The sequence below is a fragment of the Gymnodraco acuticeps genome, unplaced genomic scaffold (genome assembly GCF_902827175.1).
Source record: "Gymnodraco acuticeps unplaced genomic scaffold, fGymAcu1.1, whole genome shotgun sequence".
Classification (NCBI taxonomy): domain Eukaryota; kingdom Metazoa; phylum Chordata; class Actinopteri; order Perciformes; family Bathydraconidae; genus Gymnodraco; species Gymnodraco acuticeps.
In genome coordinates, this window is record NW_022991444.1 from 1,690,499 (window position 1) to 1,718,253 (window position 27,755).

The window sequence follows — 27,755 nt, forward strand, 5'->3', positions numbered from 1 at the left end:
TTCTGCCGATCAGAAGCAGATATATCTCACTGTCACATCGCTAGTGCAGTAAAGCCCGCATCCGGTACTGCACGATCTGCATTCTGATTGGTTAAAGCACTTATTTGTTGAAAACTCTATGTAACGATTGGCCTGGAACTTGTGTGTTATTAACTCTTTGTGAACTGGGATACATATGCGCAAAAACAAACAAACACACAATTAAAAATCGATATGAACTGACGAGCCGCATGAGACTGTGCAAAGAGCCGCATGGGTTGGCCACCTCTGCTGTAGTAGCTTTATTATGTACTGTATGTCTCCGTTGACATTCTATTGGTTTTGCTACCAAGAACATTCACAACTTAACTTCATCCTCTTAAAATGAGTTTTACTATGATATGATGCTGCCCTCTAGTGATGGAGGATTGTATGACACTGTTTGCCTTTTTTTGTTTAGTTTTGACCAGTATCTTTGATTTATTGAAATCGATCCAATTAGTCATTTGAACATAATTGAATAACAACAACAACGTGTGTCATGTTATACCATGTTTTATTTGCAAAAAATGTTGTGAACTCCAACAATAAAAAAACAGCATCTTTTTAAAGAAATTGCACTATTATACCCTTTAGTATGTAGCACGAGAACGTACAGAAGGAGACATGGATAATAACTGTCCTTGTGAAGCCAGATACAATGCAACCAAGGGTATTTTTTATTATAAGACAGGGTTATCTTTCTATCATAAAATAGTAGATTTTCCGCATAGACTTTCTGTTTATTATTGTCTTGTACAGGTCACCATACCATCAGGGCCATTGCAGGTGAAAATAAAACAAGATGGAGGTTTTACCCAAGAAAAAACGAGAAGGTTATAATACAGGCCCGATTCACAGTCCTGTCCTGTCAACGTTCAGATGCTTATGGTAATATGTTCATTGGAGGCCAAAACAACCAGTATCTCAGTGTTGCAAACCTGATTGCATGAGGAGGGCTCGCTTTTTTTCACTGGAGGCCTATACAGTATATGTGATTTTCTTCTCAAAATCTACAACTTTAATTGTCATAAAATAAAAAGGTGTTTTTTCTTGGAAACAAACCATTTAGTCTCAGAAGTCCTCCATGGCTCAGTAAGGTATTTATTCTTGACCTACAATTACTATTTTGCACTGTTGTACCACCATACCAAGTAAAGCTGCCCTTCAATTAAACACATTTAAATGTGTAATGCCTATCAGATGTTTCAGACAATATCTAAATGTTCTTTAATTGGTTTCTCAGTGTTTGACAATGTTGTTGACCATTCAGTTTGTGTCTGTATTAAAATCAACACTTGATGGCGCCAGCACATCGAAGCTTCCTACATGGCCGTCTTACTGGGGTTTTCAGGGTCAAATGTCATGATCTCCATGTGGATAAGACCTGATTGAATACAAAAATAAAACAGAATTAGACATTTCCCATGAAAGCACTTAAGGTTATTTGTATTGTAAGTGAATATAGTAGAGCAGGAAGGACTCCTAAAACATTGAAATAAGTTAGAATGAAAGCACCTCCGGTTCCTTTATCTTAAAGTCAATTATCTTTTGATTGTTTTTTGGTAAGGCTTCTGAAATAAGGTTTGTGGTTAACACAAGCTTAAGAGATTTAAAATGTTTGATCTATGACATAATTGACATCAGCTAATACCCCATGATTGTATGAGGCTATCATGTGGTACAAATGATGGTTGCTAACAAGTGGCTACATTTCATCACCCTAAACATTAGATGCCTTTAGCTTAGCGGTGGGGATACACAGCCATGATGCCGTGATGTAGTTAGTTCATAGTTTTAGTAGTTCAAATGCTGTCAAAGTGGTGTTCATATGTGGAGATTACCCTGCTGAACAAACCCTGTTAGTATCATAAATGAATAATTGCCTCAAAGCTTATTTTCTGCAATATTTCAAATCCAATGGACAAATCCCATTGGCTTTTTTGTCAAGGGCCCTTGCAATGCTAACTTCCAGGTCAGCTTATAAAAAACGTAATTACTGCACCACTTTATTGGCAATAAATTAATGATTGCACTTTTACAACACATAATGCCCATTTTCAGAATAGGCATTGTGTGTATTCAGAACTTACTCTTCCACTCCCCAACGGCGAGCTCCAGGCTCTCGAAGGAGTCGTCATAGGGGTCAGAGTCCGGCTCGCTCTCTGGCTCATGGTATTCAGCCAGGAAAGGGTGCCCAAGGCCCTGCTTGGCTGTCAGCCTGGTCTCTGGGTCCAGTATCAACATGCCCTCCAGAATGTCTACAGCTGGAAGCATCAACAAATAAAAACACATCAATACTCCATGACATTCTTTTCATTTACTTAAACGTTAACTAACATTTCTGTCTGTTTTACTTTAACATATTTGTAACTTGATTATTTTCATATTCTATTTGTTATAAACATAAAGCAAATCCTGCTATATAGGCTACAATATTTTTTCAGACACAATGGTTGAGAACAGGTTGCCAAGACCGGCATAGAGGTATTGTGTATTTCAAGATGAGAAAAATGCAATGAATCTCAGTTTAAAGTCAATGAGCAGAAGCGCTTTAGCACACCATTTCCCTCCATTGATGGAAACACTTCGTTGAAGATTTTCTTCTTCTGCGGAGGTAGACCCTGCACATACGACTGCGCCTGGAAAACAGTTAGGAGCCGTTATATATCTCACAGGCTCCACCCTCTACTGGACTCTATGGGTACTACCTTACCCTGCGAGCATTCCCCCACTGAGACTTCTATAGACCTAGCCGGCCTTGGGCGGGCCTACCTGAATGCGCGCGCATCACACCGTATAAACGGTGACCTGACTATCATCCTTTTCTCTTCAGCAGCGGAAGTGATTCCACGAGAGACTGAAGAGGCTTCTCAATACTCGAATTTCCCCTCCTCGACTCCTCGACTCCTCGGTCCTCCGGTAGTGACCCGGAAATGAATTTCAGCGCGCCATTTTGAAGGACATCTCATTTCTCTAAATGCACACCGAGGACCGAGGATCAAGCGTCGAGGAGGCTCTCTGGAGGAGCTATAACCGAGTCGCCACCAGGGTGCGAACTGGAGGGGAGCAGGGGGAGCTATAGCTCCCCTAGTGGTGACATGAGCTCCCCTGGGAACATGGTTTGTGAAATTTGGGGGGAGCTCTCTAAAATACTGATATGATGACCAAATAAATTCCATTTTGGGCATGTTTTTTTTTTCAAAGGAGTAAAATAAGTGAAATAAAATTATATTTAGAGTTTATGATTCATGAAAAAAGTGTCGCCTGCTTGCACGCTGCCCGCAGCTCCACCCACTACCCACTCACTCACAAGCTCGTTTAGTTAGCACTGCATGTTTACCAGGCATGTCGAAAAGAAAAAAACAATTTCTTTAAAAAGACGGCCAAACAACCTGATCAAGAAGACCAACCGAATGTAGCTGGTGGTAGCACATCGTACGTTGTGACTGCTGCTACAACAGAACCGAGAGAGGAGGGAGCTAACGTCAGTGCTAGTGCTAACTTGACAGCTAACGTTAACTTGGGGGCTGAAGAGCTATGTGCATCGTTGTGTTGTGTGAGTGGCGTCGCGTCTCTCCAGGCAGTGAGAGGGTTGTGTTGTGCTATAGCTGTATTATTAATATTAATATTGTTCATGGTTGGTGCCGCTGGCTGCTCTTATCGCGTGTGTTCGGCTCTGTGTAGGCTACAGCCATAATAGGCTATAGCCCATGTGAAACAATGGAGCCTGTTTTTGAGTCATTTTAAGTTGATTTAATTAAACAGTCAAATGTTACATTGGTGGTCCGTGGATTATTTATTATCAAGTTGATTGAAGAATGCGTAGCCCATACATGCTCGGGAAATCTGTTGACATGAACATGATCCATCGGGACGTTTCATGTAAATGTAGACCTGTGGCACCACCCCGTGTGCAACAGATTTTCTCTTTATAATAGGCCTATGTCTCTGCTGTTGCTATTAATGCTCGGATCAGCATTTCTCCCCCCCCACCCCCCCGCAAAAAATAATAAATCCCGGCTCCCCGGAGACCATGGTATAGTTCGCACACTGGTCGCCACTGCTAGAGACCCGGGCCTGTCCTTCGTGCCCTGGCTGAAATAGCGGGCGCCGATCCCCACCACCTTTGCTTAGAGTGTTTGGGGGTCCAGGATATGGACGAGGCGGTGCCATTCACGTTCGCCATTCACGTTCGCCATTCACGTTCGCCATTCCTTCTGGGTCTGAGTCCATGGAAGTCCACCGCCCAGGGCTGTACTCTCCCTGGATGATGATCATGGCGACGGGTGTGTGGGCTACTCACTCATTGCTAGAGATGCCCCCGCCTCACCAGGTCAGAGCGATTATTGGGCCGCAAGGCCGAATAAGTAGCTAGGTCCACGGGCCTTGCCCCAGGCCCGGTTCCCCCGGGGACCGGTGCTCGGTGGCTTCACATGATATAGGGTCGACCCTACTTCATCACAGGCCGCCGCCGCTGCCCGCCGTGTGATGTCCCTGGGATATCACGCCGCGTGGCACTTTCCAAAGAGGATCGTGTTGATCTCCTGGGAGCCCCCGTGTTTACGGAAGGGGGCTGCTTCTTGCCCATTCCCAGAGGAAGAAACACTGTCCTACACTCCCCGCCCCTGCTGTAAACCCCAGTAGGGAGCCAGCAGGTGGGCGTGTGCACATAAACCGAGTGCTGTCAAAGCACTGTGCGGGTTCAAGAGACGCTATTGCCGGCGTGCTGTTGTCAGAAAACACACCTTGCCTGGTATAAAGCTCCGATTAATGCATTTCACCGTTGCAATGGGAAATACAGCGTTAATATGTGGGCGCGCGGCCCTCGTGAGAGTGGCCGCGGTGCGTTCAGGGACCTCCGCATGGGAACGGTGGTTTACGTTTGTAAACTCTAGTTCTGGAGTGAGTTGTGTGTGTGGGAAAAATGCATTCAGTAAAGACTATTGCATTTATCCCAGAGTAACGGCCCCTACACACGGCGGCGTGCGTTGCCGCTTGGCAGTAGGCGTGTCTTGAGCTTGGGGAGTTTACGCGAGCAACGCGACCAACAACCAATCACATGAATCTCTCCTGTCAATTGCATAAAAGGTTTTACATGTCACACTTTACATGATGAATATTTATGACATTAATGTCTATGGTGCTATTTTACACAACATTCCATGCTGGCTAAATACTGTCTATGTCTGCTAGCTGTCCATTCAAACGAAGTACACTGGATATAAACTCCCCAAACAGGCGAACACCTACCAGTTTCACCCACTATCTCTGCAACCTCCCTCCATGCCTGGCTCCTCCGGTTTGTATCCCGGTAGGTGAACAGGGACCAAGACTGCACCGGGTGATTCCCTACCGCTACGATTATTTTCTCCTCCATTTTTTGTTATATGAGGAAATGAACTGCGGTCTGGCTCTCCCAGCATACACGCGGTTTGATTGGCTAGTGCTTGTACTGGTAGATTTGCATAAACGGGATTTGATTGGATGACGCCTCCGTCGAGGCGTCAAAAGTAGAACATTGCTCTACTTTTGCAGCGAGCATCGCGAGAAAAGCTACGCTTTGCTCCCACAATGCAGTTCGGCGAATCATGACGTCACCCCATTCAAAGTGAATGGGCAGAAGCGTTGAAGCGGCAACGCACGCCGCCGTGTGTAGGGGCCGTAACGGCCCCTACACACGTCAGCCAATCAAATCCCGCATATGCAAATCTGACAGTTCAAACGCTAGCCAATCAAACCGTGTGTATGTTGGGAGAGCCAGACCGCAGTTATTTCCCATATGTCAAAAAATTGAAGAGAAAATTATCGTGGCGGTTGGGAATCACCCGGTATATGACCAGTCCCTCTTTACATACAGGGATACAAACCGGAGGAGCCAGGCATGGGGGGAGGTGGCAGAGACAGTGGGTGACACTGGTAGGTTTTCGCCTGTTTGGGGAGTTTATATCCAGTGTACTTCGTTTGAATGGACAGCATAGACAGTATATTTAGCCAGCATGGATGTAGCGTGAATGCTTTGCTTTGTATGTCCGGGGCGGGACATTCATGTGATTGGTTGTTGCTCGCGTTGACTCCCCAAGCTCAAGATACGCCCACCGCCAAGCGGCAACGCACGCCGCCGTGTGTAGGGGCCGTAACGGAGCCTACACACGGCGGCGTGCGTTGCCGCTTCAACGCTTCTGCCCATTCACTTTGAATGGGGTGACGTCACGATTCGCCGAACTGCATTGTGGGAGCAAAGCGTAGCTTCTCTCGCGGTGCTTGCTGCAAAAGTAGAGCAATGTTCTACTTTTGCCGCCTCGACGGAGGCGTCAGCCAATCAAATCCCGCGTATGCAAATCTGACATTACAAGCGCTAGCCAATCAAACTGCGTGTATGTTGGGAGATCCAGACTGCAGTTATATCCCATATGTAAAAAAATGGAGGAGAAAAAGATCGTGGCGGTACTATATGACCAGTCCCTCTTTACATACAGGGATACAAACCGGAGGAGCCAGACATGGGGGAGGTGGCAGAGACAGTGGGTGACACTGGTAGGTTTTCGCCTTTTTGGGGAGTTTATATCCAGTGTACTTCGTTTGAATGGACAGTTAGCAAGCATAGACAGTATATTTAGCCAGCATGGATGTAGCGTGAATGCTTTGCTTTGTATGTCCGGGGCGGGACATTCATGTGATTGGTTGTTGGTCGCGTTGTTCGTAAAAAATCCCCAAGCTTCAGACACGCCCACCGCCAAGCGGTAACGCACGCCGCCGTGTGTAGGGGCCGTAAGAGTTATTTCTCGCCACAATTCCACTTTTCCCCATAATGTCCGTTTCAAAGAGACGGCATTGTGACGGCGCGCACGGCCCCCCTCCCCCGAGGGCGGGCCACGGTGCGTTCAAAGAGAGGTGAGACGAAGGGAGATGTGCCGGCACGGAGATCCCGTGCCCGCGGCGCCCTCCACCTCTTCGGCCCACCCCGTGGAACCGGCGTGCCGGCACTCACGGGGACGGGCTTTCCGTCTTTACGGATCCGACTGGCGGGGGGAGAAAATCTCTCCGCCCGGGACGAGGGGGCGAATCCCGCCTCCTCCCTGTATAATGCACAGATCACTACGTTTTCTAATAAGAATGAGGTTGATCTGTATCCAAATCTAAGTGTCTTTTCTTTTGTTTCCACAAAGGCTAACTCACGGAGCGTCCACACAGCAGCGTGCGTTGACGCTTGGAGGTGGGCGTATCTGAAGCTTGGGGATTTTTTGCGAGCAACCCGACCAACAACCAATCACCTGAATCTCCCGCCCCCGACATACAAAGCAATAGTAATGTTAAAACGAAGTAAACTGGATATAAAATCCCCAAACAGGCGAAAACCTACCAGTTTCATCCACTGTCTCTGCCTCCTCCCTCCATGCCTCGCTCCTCCGGTTTGTATCCCGGTAGATGAACAGAGACTGATCATACAGCACCGGGTGATTCACAAAAGAGCGCGCGGCGGTGCGTTCAGGGTCCTCAGTAAATAATCGGCCCTTTCTGTGTCAACCCTCCATGGGAAAATCTTCCCTTCGCGGGGAGTTTTTGCGGCGGAACGGGTCACCAGAGAGTATCACAGCTTCATAGCTGCGGCCCCACGGCTGAGGGCTTTCCATTAACACAATGTTCTGGGGAATGGAAACTCAGAGCTGTGCTAACAAGGTGGAGGGACAGGAGGACACTGAAACGGGGCTATTCACTCCAGTTTTGCAGCGTCCCACTGTACCACATGTCTATACACTGTGCCACTGTATCACATGGACCACTGTCTTGTGGGTGTCCCACACCCAGTGGCGGTTCTAGAACATTTTACATGGGGGGGCAAAGGGGAGGCAAGAGGTCATGCCAGGGTGGCATAGGAGGGCGGACAGTACGTGGTATTTTATACTGTATATAACCTATTTATTGTTAATTCATGCCCTAACACAAGTGTTCTTAACAAGAGAAACAAGGTGTTCAGACAAACAATCGGGTGCCCTTTGAGTCCCCCAAGCTTACCTCAACTATTTTAAATGAAAGGAAACTACAAAATGTATTTTAAAGCAATGAATTAATGGAACAGGTTGTTTTGCATTACAATGTAAAATTAAATATATATTTTGTTTTAAAAAAAATTGGTTGTCTTAGACAGACATATTTGCATGTCCTCACTAAGCATTATTACATACTAATTTAATATTAAACAAATCAAAATGGCCAATTATCGCAAAATGTTGCTGCTAATATAATCATATGCTTGTCAACTTTAACTGATCAAAAATAAATTCTGAAAAAATACTTGAATTATCTATGAAATTGCAATATTGTCCCTCAGTTTGTTTCAACCCCGTCACGCCATATCATTTACCCTCCTATTAAAATAATGGATCAGTCCGTGTGTGATCTGCATTGAGGGAATTACATCACAAAAGTGTCAGTTTCTTCTCTTACCTATATTTCAGTTTTTGTATTTTCAGATTAAGCTCAACATTTCAACTATGTTGTATGAATTAATAATAGTAAATAATTGTTTATTACAAACATAAACAATAGTTTTGCAAAAATATTACAATGTTGTAATGTCCTTGACTTCCATGTGGTGCCGTATCTTAGCTAAACAAGGTCTCATGCCTACATTTTGTCAAAAACTTCAACACTGTTACATTTTTTCAAGGAAATTCCTAGTAATTATTTATATTTTGTGCCTGAGGTGGGAACATGTAAGTAGTCCACTACCAGATGTTATGACCAAACATTTTGGTTTCATTTTTCAAAGATATAAAGACCCAAAAGGCACCAGATTCAGAGAATACTCAGAATTCTGCATACTGTAAGTACTTAATTATAATTAAGTACACAAATGACATCACCCATCTCTTTAGAGAGCTACAGGTGACCACATTTCAATCAATATGTGTCAATACTAAGAGCTGCTAGATTGAGCTGCTGTAATGGAATATGTAAGGAGAATAAGAACATACCATGTGGTCCAGCTGGAGTTTCATCTGCCTCCTGATCCCTGCCTCTGGCCCTCTTTCTGATACTTCATCTTTATTCCTCACATATATTTCTTCTTCTTCACTAATGTCTTCATCTCCTCCTCTTCCTCCTGCTCTGACCCTCCTGGTCTCTTCAGCTCTCTTTTCCTTTTCCTCTTTCTGTTCGTCCTGATCACTTCTCATATGTATTTTTGTTGTTGTTGAATCACTCCAATACTCTGGCCTGCAAGAGTCTACTTGTGAAAAGCACTGGTACAAATGCTTGTATAACTTTACACGTTAGGGCCATGTAGCCTAGCTAATATGTAGCATATCATAAATATAACATCAGAAAGTATTGATCAAGCGCACACAGGCAGCTGTGTTTGGATCCAGTTTTTACAGTAAAGGATGTATCCTGGTTTCATTGATCTGGCCTCATGGCTGTCATGTGTAGTTTACGTGGATTTAATAGTAGGCTACCGCGTAGTTTAGCAAAGTGATCGATCTCCCAGCTAACGCTGTCTGCGTAGTATTTTGTAACGTAACGCCCCAAACAACGCCCGTCTGTTAAACGCTATCGATTCAAATGGCAGCGTTTTATTAATATTTAGTTTCAAGCTCTCGTCCTTAGTAAAACAAAACTAGTGGAAACGGAAATGCTCCCAGGGGAAGCTGATCCATAGGTGCTGGGACAGCTCGCTCTCTCTCTGCAGCGGTGTGAGCCGCGATCTGTGTGAACGCCGCTCCGTAGTTTAATGCAGGGCCGTAGCTGCGTTTTTAACGGTCCTAAAATGATATTTTAAATGATTCAATTTTAACTAATGTAATGCTTGTTTTGTTGCTTGAGAAGCTTGTGGAAATAGTGTAGGTTTGTTTTAGTACAGTTTTAGGGAAACAAAAGTTAGGGGGCAGCTGGGGGGGCAAGGCTCTACAGTGGGGGGGCAGCTGTCCCCCCTTGCCCCCCCGTAGATCCGCCCCTGCCCACACCCACCTCTTTTTATGGGCATGCGAGAGGTAAATCTGTCTTCCCAGGAGTAGATGTGTTTCCTCTCAGCAGAGAATCAGGCTCTGGTGCAGAAACAGGCTGTGTCTGTTGTGCACCCTCAGCACAGAGAAAAGGGTCTTTATTCCATGTAGCTACTTCCTGGTTCTCAGGAGGACAGGGGATTTCAGACCTATTCTAGATCTCCACGGCCTGAATCGCCACATTTCCTGCAGGAAATTCCGCATGTTAACTATGAAACAGTTACTGGGGCTTGTGCAGCCAGGCGATTGGTTCACCACCATCGACCTGAAAGACGCGTACTTTCATGTAAAAATTGCTCCAGAGCACAGAAAGTGTCTGCGTTTTGCCTTCCAGGGGATAGCCTACGAGGTTGCCGTTCGGCTATTCCCTATCCCCATGCACATTCAGCAAATGTGTGGCCACAGCGCTTCAACCGCTGCGCGCCCACGGCATGAGAGTTTTCTTTTACTAGACGACCTCATAGTCATGGCTGGGTCCCGGGAACAGGCAATGTTTTGCACAGCACAATTGATCACACACCTAACCAAATTAGGCTTTGCGATCAATTGAAAAAAGAGCACCCCCATACCTCACCAACAGGCGTTGTAGTTGGGAGTGGTGCTCGATGCAGGCGTGCTACGTGCCACACTGTCAGAGAGCAGAAGTGCGTCCCTACTCTGGGCGGTTCACAGGCTGTGACAGGGGGCGACAGTGACAGCTTTAACTGTCATGCAGACTTTGAGTCTCATGGTGGCTGCTCACATTGTGGTCCCGCTGGGGTTACTGCATATGCGCCGCCTGCAGAGGTGGTTCTCCAGCCTGCGTTTGGATCCCAAGAGGCACAAACGGCGGCTGGTGACCACCCCCCCCCCCCTCAGTGGAGGGCAACCTACGGTTTTGGGGGTCCCCGGATCACCTCCGGAGGGGGTCTCCACTGGGACGGATGACCTCCTACATCACAGTGTTCACAGACGCATCCAGAACAGGATGGGGAGGGACCTGCCTGAAGAGGGCTATAGGTGGGCGCTGGGCTCTAACAGAGTTTCTTGTGGCTTCATCGTGGCTTATATCAACAGGCAGGGCGGAGTCCGCTCCGCCGCCTTGTTGACCACAGCGGAGAGGCTGTGGTTATGGGCTTCAGAGGCGGTGTTAGCCCTGAGAGCCCTCCATATCCCGGGACTGGAGAACAGGGGGACCGACCTCATGTCGAGGGGCGGCCCCCTGCCAGGCGAATGGACGCTTCACCCGGAGGTGGTGAAGCAGATCTGGGCCCAGTTCGGGAGAGCGGAAGTGGATCTGTTCGCCAGCCGGCGCAACAACCACTGTGCCCTGTGGTTCTCCATGGCCCTGGGCGACGACCCGCCCTTGGGGGTGGACGTGTTTGCACACGAGCCATGGCCAAGGAAGCTGCTATATACGCCTTTCCACTGCTGCGTCTCATTCTCCCTCTCCTGGGGAGAGTGAGGCGAGAACGTCTGTCAGTCATCCTAGTGGCTCGGGACCGCGTCGGTGCGCCGTGGTACTCAGAGATGACACAGATGAAGGTGGGCCAGCCCTGGGCGGTTCCCCAGTTCTGGGGGGCGATGTCTCAAGAGGCAGGTGCAATCGGGGCGTTACCCACTCTCGGCCAACCTCTCCAGGTTTGGCTCCTGAGAGGGACAGGCTGAGACAGGGTGGATTGTCTGACAGTGTTATTCAGTCTATCCAGGCAGCTAGAGCTGGATCCACCACAGCCTGTTACAGGCCGAGGTGGCTAGGATTCCAGCGATGGTGTGAGGAGAGGAGAATAGAGCCCCATATCTTGTGAGTTAGGCTCTATACTTTTCCTTCTTACAGTTACTGGTGGATAGAGGGCTTGCGCATTACACAGTGAAAGTGTATGCAGCAGCCATCTCGTCCTGCCATGAGGGATTTGGCGGCAGGTCAGCCTTTAGTCAACCACTGATGTCGCGGTTTTTACAGGGGGTCAGGAGGCTGCGCCCAGTAGTGCACGCCTCCACCCCGCAGTGAGACCTGCCCCTAATGCTCGGAGCTCTGGTCTTGGAACCATTTGAGCCTCTGGAGCTCTCCTCCCTAAAAGCACTGTCGTGGAAGACAGCTTTGCTTCTTGCCTTAACGTCAGCCAAAAAAAGTGTCCGAGTTAACCGCTCTGTCGTTGCACCTGAGCTGTTTACTGATTCGGGGTGACCGGAGCGGCGCGACACTCAGACCGAACCCCTCCTTTGTGCCCAAGAGCCTAAGGAGTGCGTGCAGGTCGAAGGCTATTCAGTTAGGGGGTTTTAGTCTTCCCCCCCATGGTGGGGACAGGGAAGCTAAACTGCACCTCCTCTGCCCGGTGCGTGCGCTAGCATGTTATGTGGAGCGCACGGCTGCCCTTAGTCCAGGGATGGGCACATGGCGGCCCGCGGGCCGCATGCGGCCCCCACCTCCTCTTTGTGCGGCCCTCAGATTCATTTATAAACAACGTAATTAATTAAAAAAATAAAATAAAATGTTTTTACTTGTAGTACTGATACCGCCCACTAGACTCCTAGTTACGTCGCGAGCTGCGTACATGATTTCAAATACCGCGAAATAATCTGTGACGTATTTGTGCGTATTTTGTTTGTTTCCCGGGGAAACCCTCACAAGAAACACTGGCTGTTGTTATGCCTGCTGTGACGTTAAGTTGCCTCTTGTAATTATGCCTTTACAAGGTTGTATTTATCATCTGAATTTGGCGAAACAAGTTTAGTTTTCTTAAAACCAAGACTTTGTTTATTTGAAATCAGATGAAAACAAACTGTCACGGACCCTGCCGTGTTATCTATAATTACTACGCTTTTCATTCATAATTTCAGCGGGAGGGAGGGGGAGCTCCGCTGAGGTACAGCAGAGTGCGGGCTGACGGGTGTCTGTGTTGACATTCCCCTTTTGTGGATTAAGGGGAATGCAAAGACTGGCTACAAGTGTTTTAGGTTCAAGTTAGACAACTAATGTCTGGGTTAGTGTTCTTGACTTCATGTTTATGTCATCTTAATTGTTAATCTCAATACACACACATTTTCCGTGCTTTCCAATAGTTTAAAAATACTTTTATTCCACTGTTTAATAACCTGTTCAATACAAACATGCCACTTGTAAAAATGAAATAAAATGTCTGTGAACTGATATTTGTTTAGTGAGCTTATTAGAGGATGTTCCCATTTTTTGGGGATGTTCCCTTTGATTGTAAAATGTCAATGAAGATGTCAGACTTAGTATATTTGTTAATAATTACATACAACACATGGAATTTTTGTGTGTGTGTTCCAAGTGAATCTGCGGCCCCCTGGTGGCCAGTACATCAATTATGTGGCCCCCACCACCATCAAAGTTGCCCATCCCTGCCTTAGACGGACCAAACAGCTGTTCGTGTGCTTCGGGGGCGGGGTGATCGGGAAAGCTCTGTCCAAGAAACGCCTGGCAGGCTGGCTCTGCGAGTGCATTGCACATGCCTACGGACAGGCAGGGAGAGCCTGCCCCACGGGGATTCGTGCGCACTCCACACGGGCTGTAGCTGTGTCAACAGCCTTATTCAACGGTGTGAGTGTGGAGGATATATGCACAGCGGCGTCTTGGTCGACGCCAGGCCCCTTCATAAGGTTTTATCTCTCGGACATGTCTGGCTCTTTCTCCTCGTCTGTGCTTGCTGGGGCAACACAGGATTTTTAGGGGGGGGGGGGTTGTGGGTCAGTTGGCATCTGACCCCCTCCCCGGACGTGATGCGTCGTCGCCTTTCCCGGACTGGGCGAGGGGCACGCTGGGCCCTTACAGGGCTGGAGGAGAGCAGCCCTCCACACTTTAGTCCACACACACTCTGCACGGGGTCGGTGTCTGAGTGTGGGGCATGGGCACTGGCGCTCTCCCTGCGATCCTTAGGGATTCAGGGAGGCAGGCGTGAAGTAAGCCCATTCGGGGCCGAGGGGGCTCTCCGCATCCGTCTATGGGTGGGGGGGGGGGGTTTCCCCCGGCACTGTTTTTTGAGCACACTTTCTGCGAGGTAATAGCAGCAGGGTGTGCTCTGTCAGCCACAGCCCAGATTTCTCCTCGGTCACAACCGAGTTAACACTAGAACCGCCAACGGGTACATTTTACCCGTAGCAGTTTTTTGATTGTATGTAACTTTTTTTCAATAACATATTAAAGTCTCCCAGTCCGTGACTTTTCCTGAAAGTGTGTTATGTAGCACCCTCTGTTGTTAACAATTGTCAATATGAAGTCAGATTGAAAAAAATCGCCCAAAAAAGCCATTTATACCTATATCCGCCAGCGGGTAATATTTACCTCATAGAAAATGCAGCGTAAACATGACGTGTTGCTATAGCAACATATTTTGTCTACTGCGGTTCCTTATAGATAGAGAGATAGATTGAGAGAGAGATAGATTGATAGATATATTGATAGATGGATAGAGAGATAGACAGACAGATAGATAGTTATAGATAGTGTAACATCTTGGAGAATACAAGATCTTGGATGGCTGAGCTCACGTTGAGGACGTAATGCATGCAGGTTACATGCCAGTTGAATAAAGATGGACACTCGGAATGAGAGAAGTAGTCCGCGTCGTCTGTTTATGTAGACAATTATATGTCCATAGAACAGAACATTACAGATGGATAGATAGAGAGATTTGTACCTAAACAAAACACAAGTCTAACACCAAGCGTTTAAATCAGCACTCTTAGCGATATTTTATACTTCATGTTATCTGCACAAACTATGTCATATGAAAAGCTGAGAGTCCACAGATTCTATTGGTATAAATGTCATCCCTGTGCGATCAAAACTCACTGTTCTGTATGATAAATAAAAGAACATTGTACCTTGAAAATCAATAGCAGGTACATTTTACCCGTTGGCGGTTTTAGGTATACAGCGACCTCTGGCGGTTCTAGTGTTAAAGGAGAATGTGGGGCAGCAGCTGCTGACCAGAAAAGCCGGTCAGGGGCAGTAGGGTGGAATGTTGTTGTTGGACGACAGTGCGCGTATAAATCGGGGCTCCACCCACTGTACCCATAGAGTCCAGTAGAGGGCGGAGCCTGTGAGAGATATAACGTTGGGTTACGTATTGTAACCCTTGTTATATTAGCACAGGCGGAGCCCTCTACTCAGGGCACTGTCTGTCCTATTCCGCTCGCTGAAGAGAGGTGTAGGATGATAGTCAGGAGGCGAGGCCTCCTTTTATACGGTGTGATGCGTGCGCATTCAGGTAGGCCCGCCCATGGCCGGCTACGTCTATAGAAGTCTCAGTGGGAGAATGCTCGCAGGGTAAGGTAGTACCCATAGAGTCCAATAGAGGGCTCCGCCTGTGCTAATATAACAAGGGTTACAATACATAACCCAACGTTACATTTTATTCCCAAGCATGAGCTAACAACAGAGACAAGAAATTGACGCAAAATGACACGTGTAATTTCCACTGTGAAATGCCTCTATGCCTGAATTCTATATATGGAAGCTACCATGTGCTTATGTTAGCTAGCATTGGATAACGTACATCTTTACTCTGCATCTTCTGGACCAGGGAGGAGTCCGGTGTCCCTGTCAGCCGGAGGATCTTCTTCAGCTGATCAATACCTGAACAGGCTGCTTCAGGAAGAATGTACAACATAAAATGCATTTCTGCAAGTCTTTCAATCAGCAAACGTGATATAGTGAACTGAATTACAAAATAAAGAAGCAGCTATATTTTATAATATTTGATTGGGTATTATTTGTGTATACTTTTCATGCAGTTAGGATTGATAGGCTCATTTTTAATAAGATATATCATTAAAGGGGTGCTTCAGTGACTTAGTTCTGCACTTTAACAAAGTTGGGTGGAAAATAGTCAGAATTTAAGCCGCATAGGCTTAAGTTTTCCTGATTTTTACTCAATAGTATGGGACGAGCTCCAAGAGCAGTGCCTTTGCATAGATCAACCAAAAGCCTTGTTTTATTTGAACCTGTGTTATATCCTTGTTTTTGAAACTTCACACCTCCAGATTGTGATGAAGCAAAGTAACTTTGCCTGAGGTGAGATATCCCTGTTGCTAAAATCAGCAAATGCTCCTTTAAATTAGGAAACTGCTTAAACGCAGCAGAAATAGTTATAGTCACATGCTGGCCCTGTGTCTATGCTTCTCTGTGATTGCCGCTCTGATCAGGGTCACCTGTCCCTAATCACCCTATGTGTATTTAGTCTGTGCTGCCTCCTTTGTCTCTGCCAGTTGTTATGTCTGTTCACTGTTAGCGGCACAAGTGTTCCAGTGGTATTTTCTGGTGTTTTCTATGAGTTTGCCACTTAATAGCCAAGTGTTTCTGTTGTTACTTTCTTCTGTCTCCTTTTTTGATAGTTAACAGAAAACATTTTTTTCTTTATTTAGGTAGAGCTTATTTAACCCTCTTTTGTCTGTGGTTGCACATTTGAGTCCATTCCCACCTGGTGCCAGAGTGATACTGTAATAACAGTACTTGTTACAATAAACCGAAGTGTGTACATTATATGGAACACTCCAAAATCTCACAATGCTGCATCGGTTTATTGAAGTGTTTGAGGGCTATTGCAGGCTGGAGAGGGAGGGAACATTCATAGTAAAAATACACTTGTTTCTGGATTAAAGTTATGAAATTATGATTTTAAAAAAGTGGATATTCTCAGAGATCAAAGTGCTAAACATCAAAAGTTATCGGAGATTAGAATAGCCATAAATTAGCTTAACAATTCCCCAACAAGTCTTCTTTGTACATTTTTGAGTTTCTTGTCAAAATATTTCTCCAGCTCCTACAGTGTATATATATATATATATATATATATATATATATATATATATTGGCCACCACATGCTGTCTTCAGTTGTTCAAAATATTCTATTAAAAATTCCAGTTGCATCGTGGGTTTCTGACTGCTATTACTGAACATACACAGCCTTATTGCAACACAGTGATCTGAGTGTGTGAGGATACTGTCGTGTCCGGGGAAAAGCACCTGGCCAGTGATCATCTCCGCCAGGATACAGGCGGCCGACCACACGTCCACTGTGGGAGAGAGCATTTCAATAATGAAAATGTAATCATTTGCCTTAGCGTACTGCAATATTCAGTTCTATTTTTTTACAAACTGAAAGGTAATGTTGTTACCTGTTTGACTGTAGTGCATCCAGTTGAATATGACCTCTGGTGCTCTGTACCAGCGCGTCACTACATAACCAGTCATTTCACTCTCTGCCTGTCTTGCAAGTCCAAAGTCCAGGATCTGAGGATAGTGACACTTGGATTAACCATTGAATCTATTTCCTCTTCACTTTTTCGCAAGTACAAAAATTAAAGTTACAAATCCTGAAGATCCGATTTAAGGCCGCAACTCATCATCATCTTACATTCTGATATGCAACTTTTTTTTGCTTACCTTTAATTCACAGTTCTCATTCACAGCAAGGTTACCAGGCTTCAGATCCTAAAATCCAACACATGAGACTTCTTATTTGCATAAAGTCTATTGTGAAATAGTAAACACACTTTGTAATAGGTCAAAATATACTCAATTGCTGTTTTCATTCTGAGCATTTGATAAAAAAGACTGATACCAATCTTCTGTATGATAGTTATCAAGCAACAGTCTGCCTAGCTTAGCTTTTAAAGTAAAAAGAAGGGGAAATTGTTTATTCCCTGTGTTAAAGGAACCTATAAAACAAACCATATATGTAATCCATTGCACTACGCCTGAATAAGGCTACATTGAGTAAGTAGTGGGTCATTCTGGGAAATATCTTTGAATATGAATCTTAATTTATCCATCTAATATATTTTGTAAAGGAACACACACAATTCAGACCTAGAACTGGACCAACACAAAAACCAGAACTTTGACATTTAAATGTATGAACTATTTCATTAGATGTATAACTTAATTAAACACTAATGTTGTAATGAGTGGGACACAATCTCTACAATAAGTGTTGTATACAAAAAAAGAATAAAAACCAACCCGGTGGACGATGCCTGCAGAATGAATATACTGTAAAGAAAGAGAACACAGATGTTAGAATAAACAACACAAATGGACATTCTTCACTCTGACAAAGTGTAGCAAAGCAAGCAGGCTCGCTAAATGCCATGGTATTGACTTGTGGATTTAAAAATACACAGTCTCCATCCGCAGCCCACTGTGACGGCTCTGTTTTGTGTACTTTACAGCCCTTGGAGTAAATCCAGGCTCTAACAGCACACTTAAAGCACACAGATAAGAAAGGGAAACAATCTCAGAACGAGAGACGTCTGCAGCTTAATTCAAAGACAAAGAGGCATTTGGGAGAAGTTAGTCTTGGTTTCCAGTTCAAAGCGTGCTTTCCTTTTCTTTTCCATCGAGCACTCTTGGTTACACATTGACAAGTGGTGAGTGGAGAAGCATAAATAAGGGTGAAGCAGTAAAGTGAAAACATTGTACTTAAAATGCCAGCAAGACATGCGACCTTCATTTATCCAAACTCATATTTGCCCTATAAATCTACTCCAACATGGCATAATGATTATGGGAAGTTCTGTAGTGACTTTTTATTATACTTTACTTATATACTCCCCCTCCCGTAATGAACATTAGTATAAAGAAAACATTTTCACACCGTATTTGGGGAGTAGTGAGCATAAGACTGAACACAAATTAGGCTAGGATTTTAATGCACATGTACATTACACTGATTTCCCCTGCATAACACGCTGTGAATTACATTGACATAATACATACAGCATATTTACAAATCAAGCTGGTGCTGAGCAACATTGCATTATATACGAGTTTGCCCACGTATAGTTTGTGGAAAGCCAATATTAACTCTTCTTTTATCTCTGCTTTGGTCTCCACCAACTCTTGAGGGAAATAGCTACATCTATAGCTGCTAAATGCTCCACTATGTTCCTACGCTAGTTTGTTACTGGTTCTGGTCGCTGATTGGTGCTGAGCAGGGAGTGTATGGTGCGTTTTCAGAGGTTTCTGTTGAAAATATCTGCCTGCGAAGACCTTGAAACAGTGAGGTTGTGAGGTTGTAAAATGAAAAAGATGATCGGAAAGACGCAAAAATGCTCTCTAGAGCTGGGGAAGTGTGGAGCGTGTTATTCACTGTGAATTAATCATTTCAGATGACACACATGATCCACTGTTAATACAAAACGTTGGATTAGCGCAGGACCAAGTAATATTATCTAATTTAATTTTTTGACCTTTTTGTACATATTTGTAAATTGCTTAATCGTGTCCTACATCCACTGATATTGCACTTCGCTTCATTTATTAAAAGGAGTGAATGCCTTATTTACAAAAAGTTCCAGTTTTTTTAATTCAAAGTTTCTCAACACGTGGAGGAGAAGGGGTCTAGTAGTGTCACCAAGGGTTAGCATTTCTGCTTTCTGAAGCTGCCGCTGACCTCGTGTTGACCTCCAGCACACACTGGGCTGGTTTGCAGTGACATGTGAAGTTTGAGACCCTGCTCTGACCTAAAACTAAGAATTGTTGTGATTTCATTAGTTTCAAATTCATTTCAACTTCATTTCTACATTGAGAGCAGGTCATTTCCAAGGGTTCTGCCATAGTTCACTGCTATGTTTCTACAGTAGCCCAGAAGAGACACAACAAATATAATATAAATCACTGATCCTGTATTTCCACTGTATTTTTTTATACATATTTGTCTCACTTTTATGTGATTAACAGGAAAAATTAGCCTGTCAAGTACATTTAAGAAGGCAACAACAACATTAATAAACAAAACATATCACTTTTAACAAAATCTCCAAAGAAATGCAAATACTTTATTTCTAAACATTTAAAGGTAGGGTATGTCATTTATTTCAGATACACTTTTTGTTATATTCCATAGAATGCTCTTAACGTCCCGATAGCAATGAATACATTAAATGCTTTGACAATAAATACATAAAGAAATATCATCTGTGGAAGCAGTGGTGCTGTAAAAAGCACGACCAATCATCTAAGCCGGCCCGGCTAAAATAACTGGATGGCCTACCTGCCTGTCAGCCTTCCATCTGTGCACAAACTTATCTCGTGCCCTCATTGGTCATGTGCGCGTTTGTGTGTGTTGGAGGAGGGGCTCTGTAAGGAACTCTGAAGGAAGGGGCAGATTTTTTTGGCTGCGTACTTTCAAATTCTAGAGCACTCAAGCTGGTTTCTCCAAAATTACATACCCCACCTTTAAGAATACCGCTTGGAAAAATGGTTAAGCATGTTAAGAAAATGACTTATTCTTAAGATAGCCCCATATGACATTATTTAAAGCGATTCTTAATGTTGAAAAAAATGGGCCTGTTGAGAATGCGTGTACGTCATTGACCCATATGTGTAACAATCAAGTGAGAAAAGTAATAATCACTTACCTTGAGTCCTCTGAGCAGCTGGTAGAACAGGTATGTGATGATGCGATCAGTTAATCTCCGCTTCTTCATTATGTGGCCCAGATCCTGGGCTACTAACGGCATGACCATATAACTACAGAGAGAAGAAGAAAAGTTAAAGGTCCTTACACACCAAACTGACACCAAAGAACACCAAAGAACACGTCCCGACGGAACGTCACCTCACGTCTCCTGCGTCTTGGCCATGTTTCGCACTGGAATACACCACAAAGACTTCAGCCAACGGCCAAGTTGCACGTACGAACTGCGCATGCGGTAGTGTGTATTCATCATTCAAAAGACGCAACAACCGGAACACAGACTGCGTGATACACCGAGAGAAGAAGAACAGACTGCGTGATATAAACAAACAACAAATAGCGTGTGCGTTCCATTTTCACTCTACAGCGAGAAGCTCACGGGGCTTTCCCGAACCTGTGTCGAGAGCTGGAGTTAAATGAAATCTCACATTTGCCTTCTTATTAGTTTGTTTGTGTCCCTCACTTCCGTTTCGCTTCTCATGCACTGATTCGCTAGCTGAACAGCCAATCAGAGTGATTTCTTTGGCTGACGGCCTTTAGCCAACAGCCTCCCGATTCAACATGTTGAATCGGCGGCGGAAGGTGTCGGCAAGGCTGAAAAGACACAACGGTGCGGGACACACCAAGACACACCAATCTGAGTAGGGCGACACGACGCTCATCGACGGCCAGACATCTATCGACATCTATCGACATCTATCGACATCTATCGACATCTATCGACATCTATCGACATCTATCGACGGCCGAAATCGGCTTACACACCAAGCCGATTTCGGCCGTCGATAGATGTCGGGCCGTCGATGAGCGTCGTGTCGGGACTTAAGAGAAACGGAAGGCATAGAAAGATAAAATCAACAAATATAGGTACAAGAGGGCAGCTGTCTTACACAGACGCAGTTCAATTATAATTTCTGAATAATTGTTTTAAAACAAATTGAAGCGATGTTAAGCATTCTTTTGAACAGACAAAATCCTTTCCCTTATTATAATTGGTGAATGTGTCACTGATACAGATCTGACGGAATTCAACAAAGCATGACTGACAGTTAACTGACTCAGTCAGTCATGCATGTCTGTTACACTAGTTATGTAAGAGCACTCTCACACATATCGTGATGCTTTATTTTTTAGCTACTTTTAAATCTTCAATTGAAGTGTAGGAGCCATGAAACGTGTATAGTAAGGCGTTTTGTTTTAATATAAGATATTTGTTTGATCACTATTGATTGGTTGGCTTGGGTCAAATGGATATGGGCGGCACTCATTATAATCCTGTTCACCTGAGTGAGGTGTGTGTGTGTGGAAGAGAGGGTGACACAGGGCCGTTGTACTTTTTGTTGACCGCAAAATGTATGATTGCTTTGATCATTATTATTACAATGTCTATGTCTGATCACTGCGCTTTTTTCAATTACAATTCAACAGAGTTTGGATCTCAGCAAGTACTCTTTTTTAACGTGTCATACAATAACAAACAGGCCCGGCCTCAGCCTCTCAGCGACTTTGTTTGTTTCCTGCTGTCGCTATATGAAGCATAGGATCACATTTTTAACAAGCTTTGACGGAACCAATGGATTTAAAAAACTTCTAATGGCTTCTTGTGGTGTCATTTTTATGACTCTTGACACACTTCTCTCACAATGTTGTCAATTATTTCAAACCGTGATCATTTCTCATCTGAGGTTATACCAAGCAGTTTTGTCTCATGTTCTTGCGATCATTGGAGGGAGGGGGGGGGGGGGTTCAATTCAACGTGACTGAGCTTGGACCCCTCCTGTGGTCCCCCTCCAAAAGAATACATCTATGACAATAAATGCTATTTATTTATTTTATGAAAGTGTTGCAGCAAACACTGTGCTGTAACCTTGTCATGATCTGTCTGTGTTTTGTTTTGTCTTGTCTTTTTCTGTCTTTGGTTTCCTGTTTTATTTTGTAAAGTGTTCACCCCCTGTCTTGCCTGTTGCTTTCTGTCTGTGTTCCCTCCCTGATTACCCGATTGTGTTCACCTTCACCTGTGTTTTCTCCTCCCTCCTCACCTGTCTCTTGTTTCTTTGATTAGTCTTGTGTGTATTTCAGTTCTGGTTTTTCTGTCTGTCTTTGTTAGTTCCTTGTTTGTCTTGACTGTGTTCACGGGGAAGAGTTCTGTTTGTTTTCTAGTTTACCTTGAAATAAAGGAAGATTCTGTGAAATCTGCATTTGGGTCCTGTCTGCTTCGCTCTACCCTGACAAACCTGGGTCAAAGTCAACAGGGATGTTTTTTTTTTCTCAGTAATGTAGTTTAATACATTGAAACTAAATTACTGAAACAAGTTTGGTGACAAAAACAAATACCAACAAACAGAAGGAAATTAAAAAAATAAAGTTGGCTGTATAAATAATTACTACCCCAAACTGCTTTAATGTTTTGTATCTTGGGCCTAAGTAACTACATAAAGGTAATTACATTAAAATTGTAACTAAGTCATTGACACAAACTCAGTTAGTAAATCAAACACCAATAATGGTATTTTATGTTGTTTTTATGCACTACGACTTTATACTGAACTAAAAAAGTTATGAACACTGTCTTTGTCCCGCATATAATGGGCCCCTCTTATTATACAACTGGCCCCATCACGGCCCCCCCAAGTAAAATGAGTCTAGAACCACCACTGCTCATTGCTATGGAGAGGAAATACAGCCGCACAAACCAACCACAGCAAACATGAACAAGCTTGCTCTCACACATCCTCACTTGAACTCTTCACACTTGCACCCACTTGCACACAGGGTCTCGACAAGCTGCGACAACGAGCAAAAGTATGCAGTTCCTGAATCCAGACTCACAAGGTTTGGAACTTTTCTGGTGTGGAGTCGGGTGTGAAGACGTTGAGGAGGCAGATCACCTTTAAGAGAAAAACAGTTAGGACGTTAATATACACGTCCAGTGATACACATGTAGGAAACGCTTACACACTTTTGCGAAGAGGTCAATGCAATGAAGTGTTTTCATAATGGTTTAAGTGTCATGTTTACAGCACTGACATTGCTGTGGCTCCTTCAACTCTCTTTCTAAGTATCACAGTCTTTTCCATCCAATGTCACATCATTTTCTATGTAAGATGTATGGGCCAATTTGTAAATGGCAGTCCTTCTATTGATTTTAAATCCAACACAGAAACTAACAACACAGGATACAAAATGCATTGAAAGTCTTATGTTAACTTGTCTTTCTATGACAAAGTAAACACAACTTTTACTAGAAGGGGACTCTGAAAGGGGGATATTTTGCCATTTCCAAATGTGTCCAAATACATGGGTTCCCCCTTGGTACACCAATCGCGCCAGTCGTTTTTCCACAACCCTGCTCACAAACAGATAAAGAAACCAAAACCAATAGCATATCCTCTTTGGCCGAGGTAAAACTCATGAACTCTTATACTATAAAGGCACTAGGATGAAGGCACTAGGATGAAGGCAGAACTGATGGTGGTATGATAGAGCAGAAATAATGGTCTTTCCCCATTAATTGAGTTCCATACAGATGTGTAATGGGTTCCTTCTTAGCCAATTTTGTAAATATACCAAGTTCCGAAAAAATCTGGCAAGTAGTTTGTTCTTGATCCTGTTGACAAACATATAAAGAAATCAAATCAATTACATAACCTCTTTGGTGGTGGTAAAAGAGTTGAAACTCATTTAATTTATTGACTTCCAAAAACCTGCCGAGTAAATGGAGGTTAAGTAAGGTTTTCAGCAAAAACACTGAATCATGAGGGTTCCAATGAAACACAACACTACCAGCTGTTCAGGGAGGACTGGTGAGATCTGTATGGGCTCTTCTTGTTGAGTGGTCAAGAAAGTTTGCTTATCCTCAAAATCAACTAATCTCATTAGGGTTGACCTTTCTGAGTGAGTAGAACTAAACAAACACACTTAGATAACAAGTCATGGTATGACAGTGAGTCTCTTGCCATTGGCCGGCTGTTATACCAGATTGTATCCTATATTAATTAAGAGACACTTACAGTAAGACAAAAACCATGCACTGGTCAATGAGAGCGCAAAAAACAAAAAAACATTATCTTAATTTATTTTTACAAACATTGTCTATTTCCATTTGTAGTTTTTTATTAAATACACCAAAAATGTGATTAAATATAACCTTATTTGTATATAAGCAATAATAATAATAATACAAAAAATCTCTTAATGTTCGTTTTTCAACTGGCTCAGTTTTATGGTGAGATCAATCAGTTATTTATTTTTACCCATTATGTGTTTTTTACCTACACTATGATCAGAAACATATACCAAAACATACGCCATTCCTACTTCAATTCTAAATGTTTTTACAGAGGTTGAGATAAGAACAATATTCATTAAAAGTTCATCCAAAAAGAAGATACAGTACAGTATATGCAAATTCCCTTGGTAACAACTTTTGACTCTAATAAGTAAAAAAGTCAATGCAATTTAGAACATTATTATTTAAAGAATGCCTCATTTGCATATTTAATCATAGACTTTTATAAACAAATAAAATAAATTGTCTTAAAGGTCATTCAGGTGATAAGGTGGGGGGGGGGGGGTTACCTTGGTTGGTGATTGGCTAATGGTTACACAAGACAAAAAAATCGTTTTGACATCACAAAGTGGCCAAAATCAGATCAGCTCATTTTCAGACAGGTTTTTATAGAAATGGATCAGGACAAAAAGAGAGAGAATCTTTGTTCCTGAAACTTTCAGAATCTCTTTACACAGAGAGGACATACATGTTTAAAAGACATGAAAAAGTGGATTCTGCATAATAGGTGACCTTTTAACTAATTGACTGGCTGCATGGTGATATTCTTATTCTAAGCCTATTCACATGTAGGTCCTTCTTCAGTTGTTGATGTTACTGTGACCACCCTCTTAAAAAATCCCACATCCCTGTTTTTGTGAAGTTCCTACATTTTCGTGCTGAATGTGTCGCAGCAGCCTGAGCTCCCTGTAGGCTCGCTGGGCGTGGATCAGGGACTGGAACGGTCGGTACAGCTTCTTGATGGCCACCTTCTCCTTGGTCTTCTGGTCAAGGGCAGAACTGATGTGGAATCAAACACAGAGTAAGAATACACAGTGTGAGAAACATAATCTAGGGCTGCATATATCCACTATTGGAATTGTATATTCTTTGATTGATTGCAATTCATCGATTGTTTCGTCTTCAAATGACATAAAACATTGCTGAATGCCCCTCATGGTCTGACAGAATACAAAATGACCTTACCCTACAGTACGTTTGCCCTACGTTTGGAAACATATAAACAGAAAAGGATCAGGAAGTATTTCACATTTTTCTTATTGCTAAATGCAAAGGTCAAACAAATACTCTTACTTAAGTAAAAGTAGAAGTATAAGAGTGTAGGAATACTCTGTTACAAGTAAAATTCCTGCAAACAAAATGTTACTCAAATAAAAGTACAAAAGTATTCTCAGTGTTCTCAAAGCTGGTAAAGGTGCAGCTAGTTTGAATGACTTTGTATACTGCAGGGTAGCTTGAGAATTTACTCCAGGTGGAACTAAAGTCTGATTTAACACTTGATTAGATGTCATCATTCATCCACATCTGTGAAGTAACTAAAGGGATTAAATACATGGAGGGAAAGTTCAGAACTTGGGTAAATGTACTTAGTTACTCTACACCACTGGCTTTGAAGGATAGGAATGATCATTTCAGAATAACAGTGTCATAATGTTAAAGTAATTTTTTTTTTTAAACAGCAAACCATTTTTTCCCTCATTTGAAATAGTCTAATTGTATTGGAACATTGCAGGTACCCTGTAAACGAGGTTGTGTGTTATTTATGTAAGTAATAAACACGTAGATACAATTCGATTTGTGTTGAGAAACAGTTATTTTTGTAATGAGATAAAAACATTATGTTTATTTCCTTAAAAGAGAAAAATATTGTTTTGATTTAACGTGAAGAACTGAAATCAATACAATTACTTCAACAAGAAAAATAGAATTTGTGCCAAGTCTTATACATTTCCATGTACACAATATTTATTGTTTGATGCAGGGTATTTGTTTCCAGACTCAACAAGCAATACAATATACAGTAGATGTTAAACATTCAACTTAACTCATTTTTGTAATTGGTTGAACAACAGTTTAAAACACTAAGAATGATTTGTTATGGGGTTTTTGAAGTTTATATTTATCCTGGAGATGCTATCAGACATGTTATTGGAACTTTTAAAACAATGTTTGTAGTTCTTATAGAAAAATAAACTAAGTACTAAGTAATATCTCCAACTTGAAAATTGGGCCCCATATAATATATTTGGTATATAATTGCCAAACAAGATACTATCAGTAATCACGTCTTGTCTGTCAGTGGCTTATCATTAGATAGTCCTGTGTCTGTGGTATCTTGGATTCCTTCAGGAGATTCCTGTCGTATCGGAGGACCTGCATTGACTTGCTGCCTCGCCTCAGGCGGACAATAGTGCTTCTGTTAGCAGATGTCAAAGAAATGTCTCGGCCTCTTGCAGCTCTGGGATCGGAATGCAGACTTAGGATTTACACGAAGAAAATCACTTGCAATGGCAAACATTTAAATACTGATAGTGGCCAGCAACCAAGCACCTTTCACCATTTACTAATACACTTTAAACCCACTTCTTCAGGCTTTGCTTTTTTCTGTTCAATTCTCCCCCCATGACATCTGCCTAACATTCTTACTGTTTTCTGTTTTACAGTTTTTGTATTTTTCCCAAAAAAATTATTGCATCTAGTGTTTTTGTATATTCTTGCGTAATGAGTACTTACATAAACGCTTAATTAAGTGTATTATTATTATAATAATAATTATTATTATATATGTATTTGTAATGCCTTAGGCATTAATGGGACCTTTAAGAATATACGACATGATAAGCATGTAGTATTATTGGAGTAAAATATACAAATATATATCATATTCTGTCAACAACTGACATTTACTGTGCGGCACCTTCCTCTGCAGTGCAGCCGAGGTGGTGCACCCATCCCGGGGTAAACTCACCACACTGTCCCGTAAGCTCCGGAGCCGATCGACCGCAGCGAGGTGTATTTGTCCGGGACGTCCCACGTGGTTTTCTGGACCTCCAGTCTGTGATAGCCGCTTCTGACGGGGGAGTCCTTCCCTGGAGACTCCATGGTGCTGGTTCCTTTTGACAGCCAGTCGGGATTTAAATCACAAGACGTTTGTACAGATCTGGAGTTTGAACCCCACAGGTGAGCCTTGCAGGAAAGGTAAGAGCAGAACAGGGAAACGCCCCCATTCCTGCACA

General features: G+C 43.2%; 1 protein-coding gene across 1 annotated transcript; it reads right to left on the bottom strand.

The window, feature by feature from the left end:
- Positions 1-518: 518 nt before the first annotated feature.
- Positions 519-27,724, bottom strand: zgc:171775 (STKc_p38 domain-containing protein). Its single transcript, XM_034196468.1, has 12 exons — positions 27,488-27,724; positions 25,389-25,518; positions 23,280-23,338; positions 20,392-20,503; positions 17,993-18,022; positions 17,414-17,461; positions 17,146-17,260; positions 16,972-17,043; positions 15,524-15,603; positions 2,582-2,660; positions 2,112-2,285; positions 519-1,405 (listed from the first exon to the last, which is right to left on the bottom strand). Exons 1-12 carry the CDS (start codon positions 27,619-27,621, stop codon positions 1,344-1,346), a joined length of 1,095 nt encoding a protein of 364 aa, XP_034052359.1. The 5' UTR covers positions 27,622-27,724; the 3' UTR covers positions 519-1,343.
- Between the last annotated feature and the right edge of the window lie 31 nt (positions 27,725-27,755).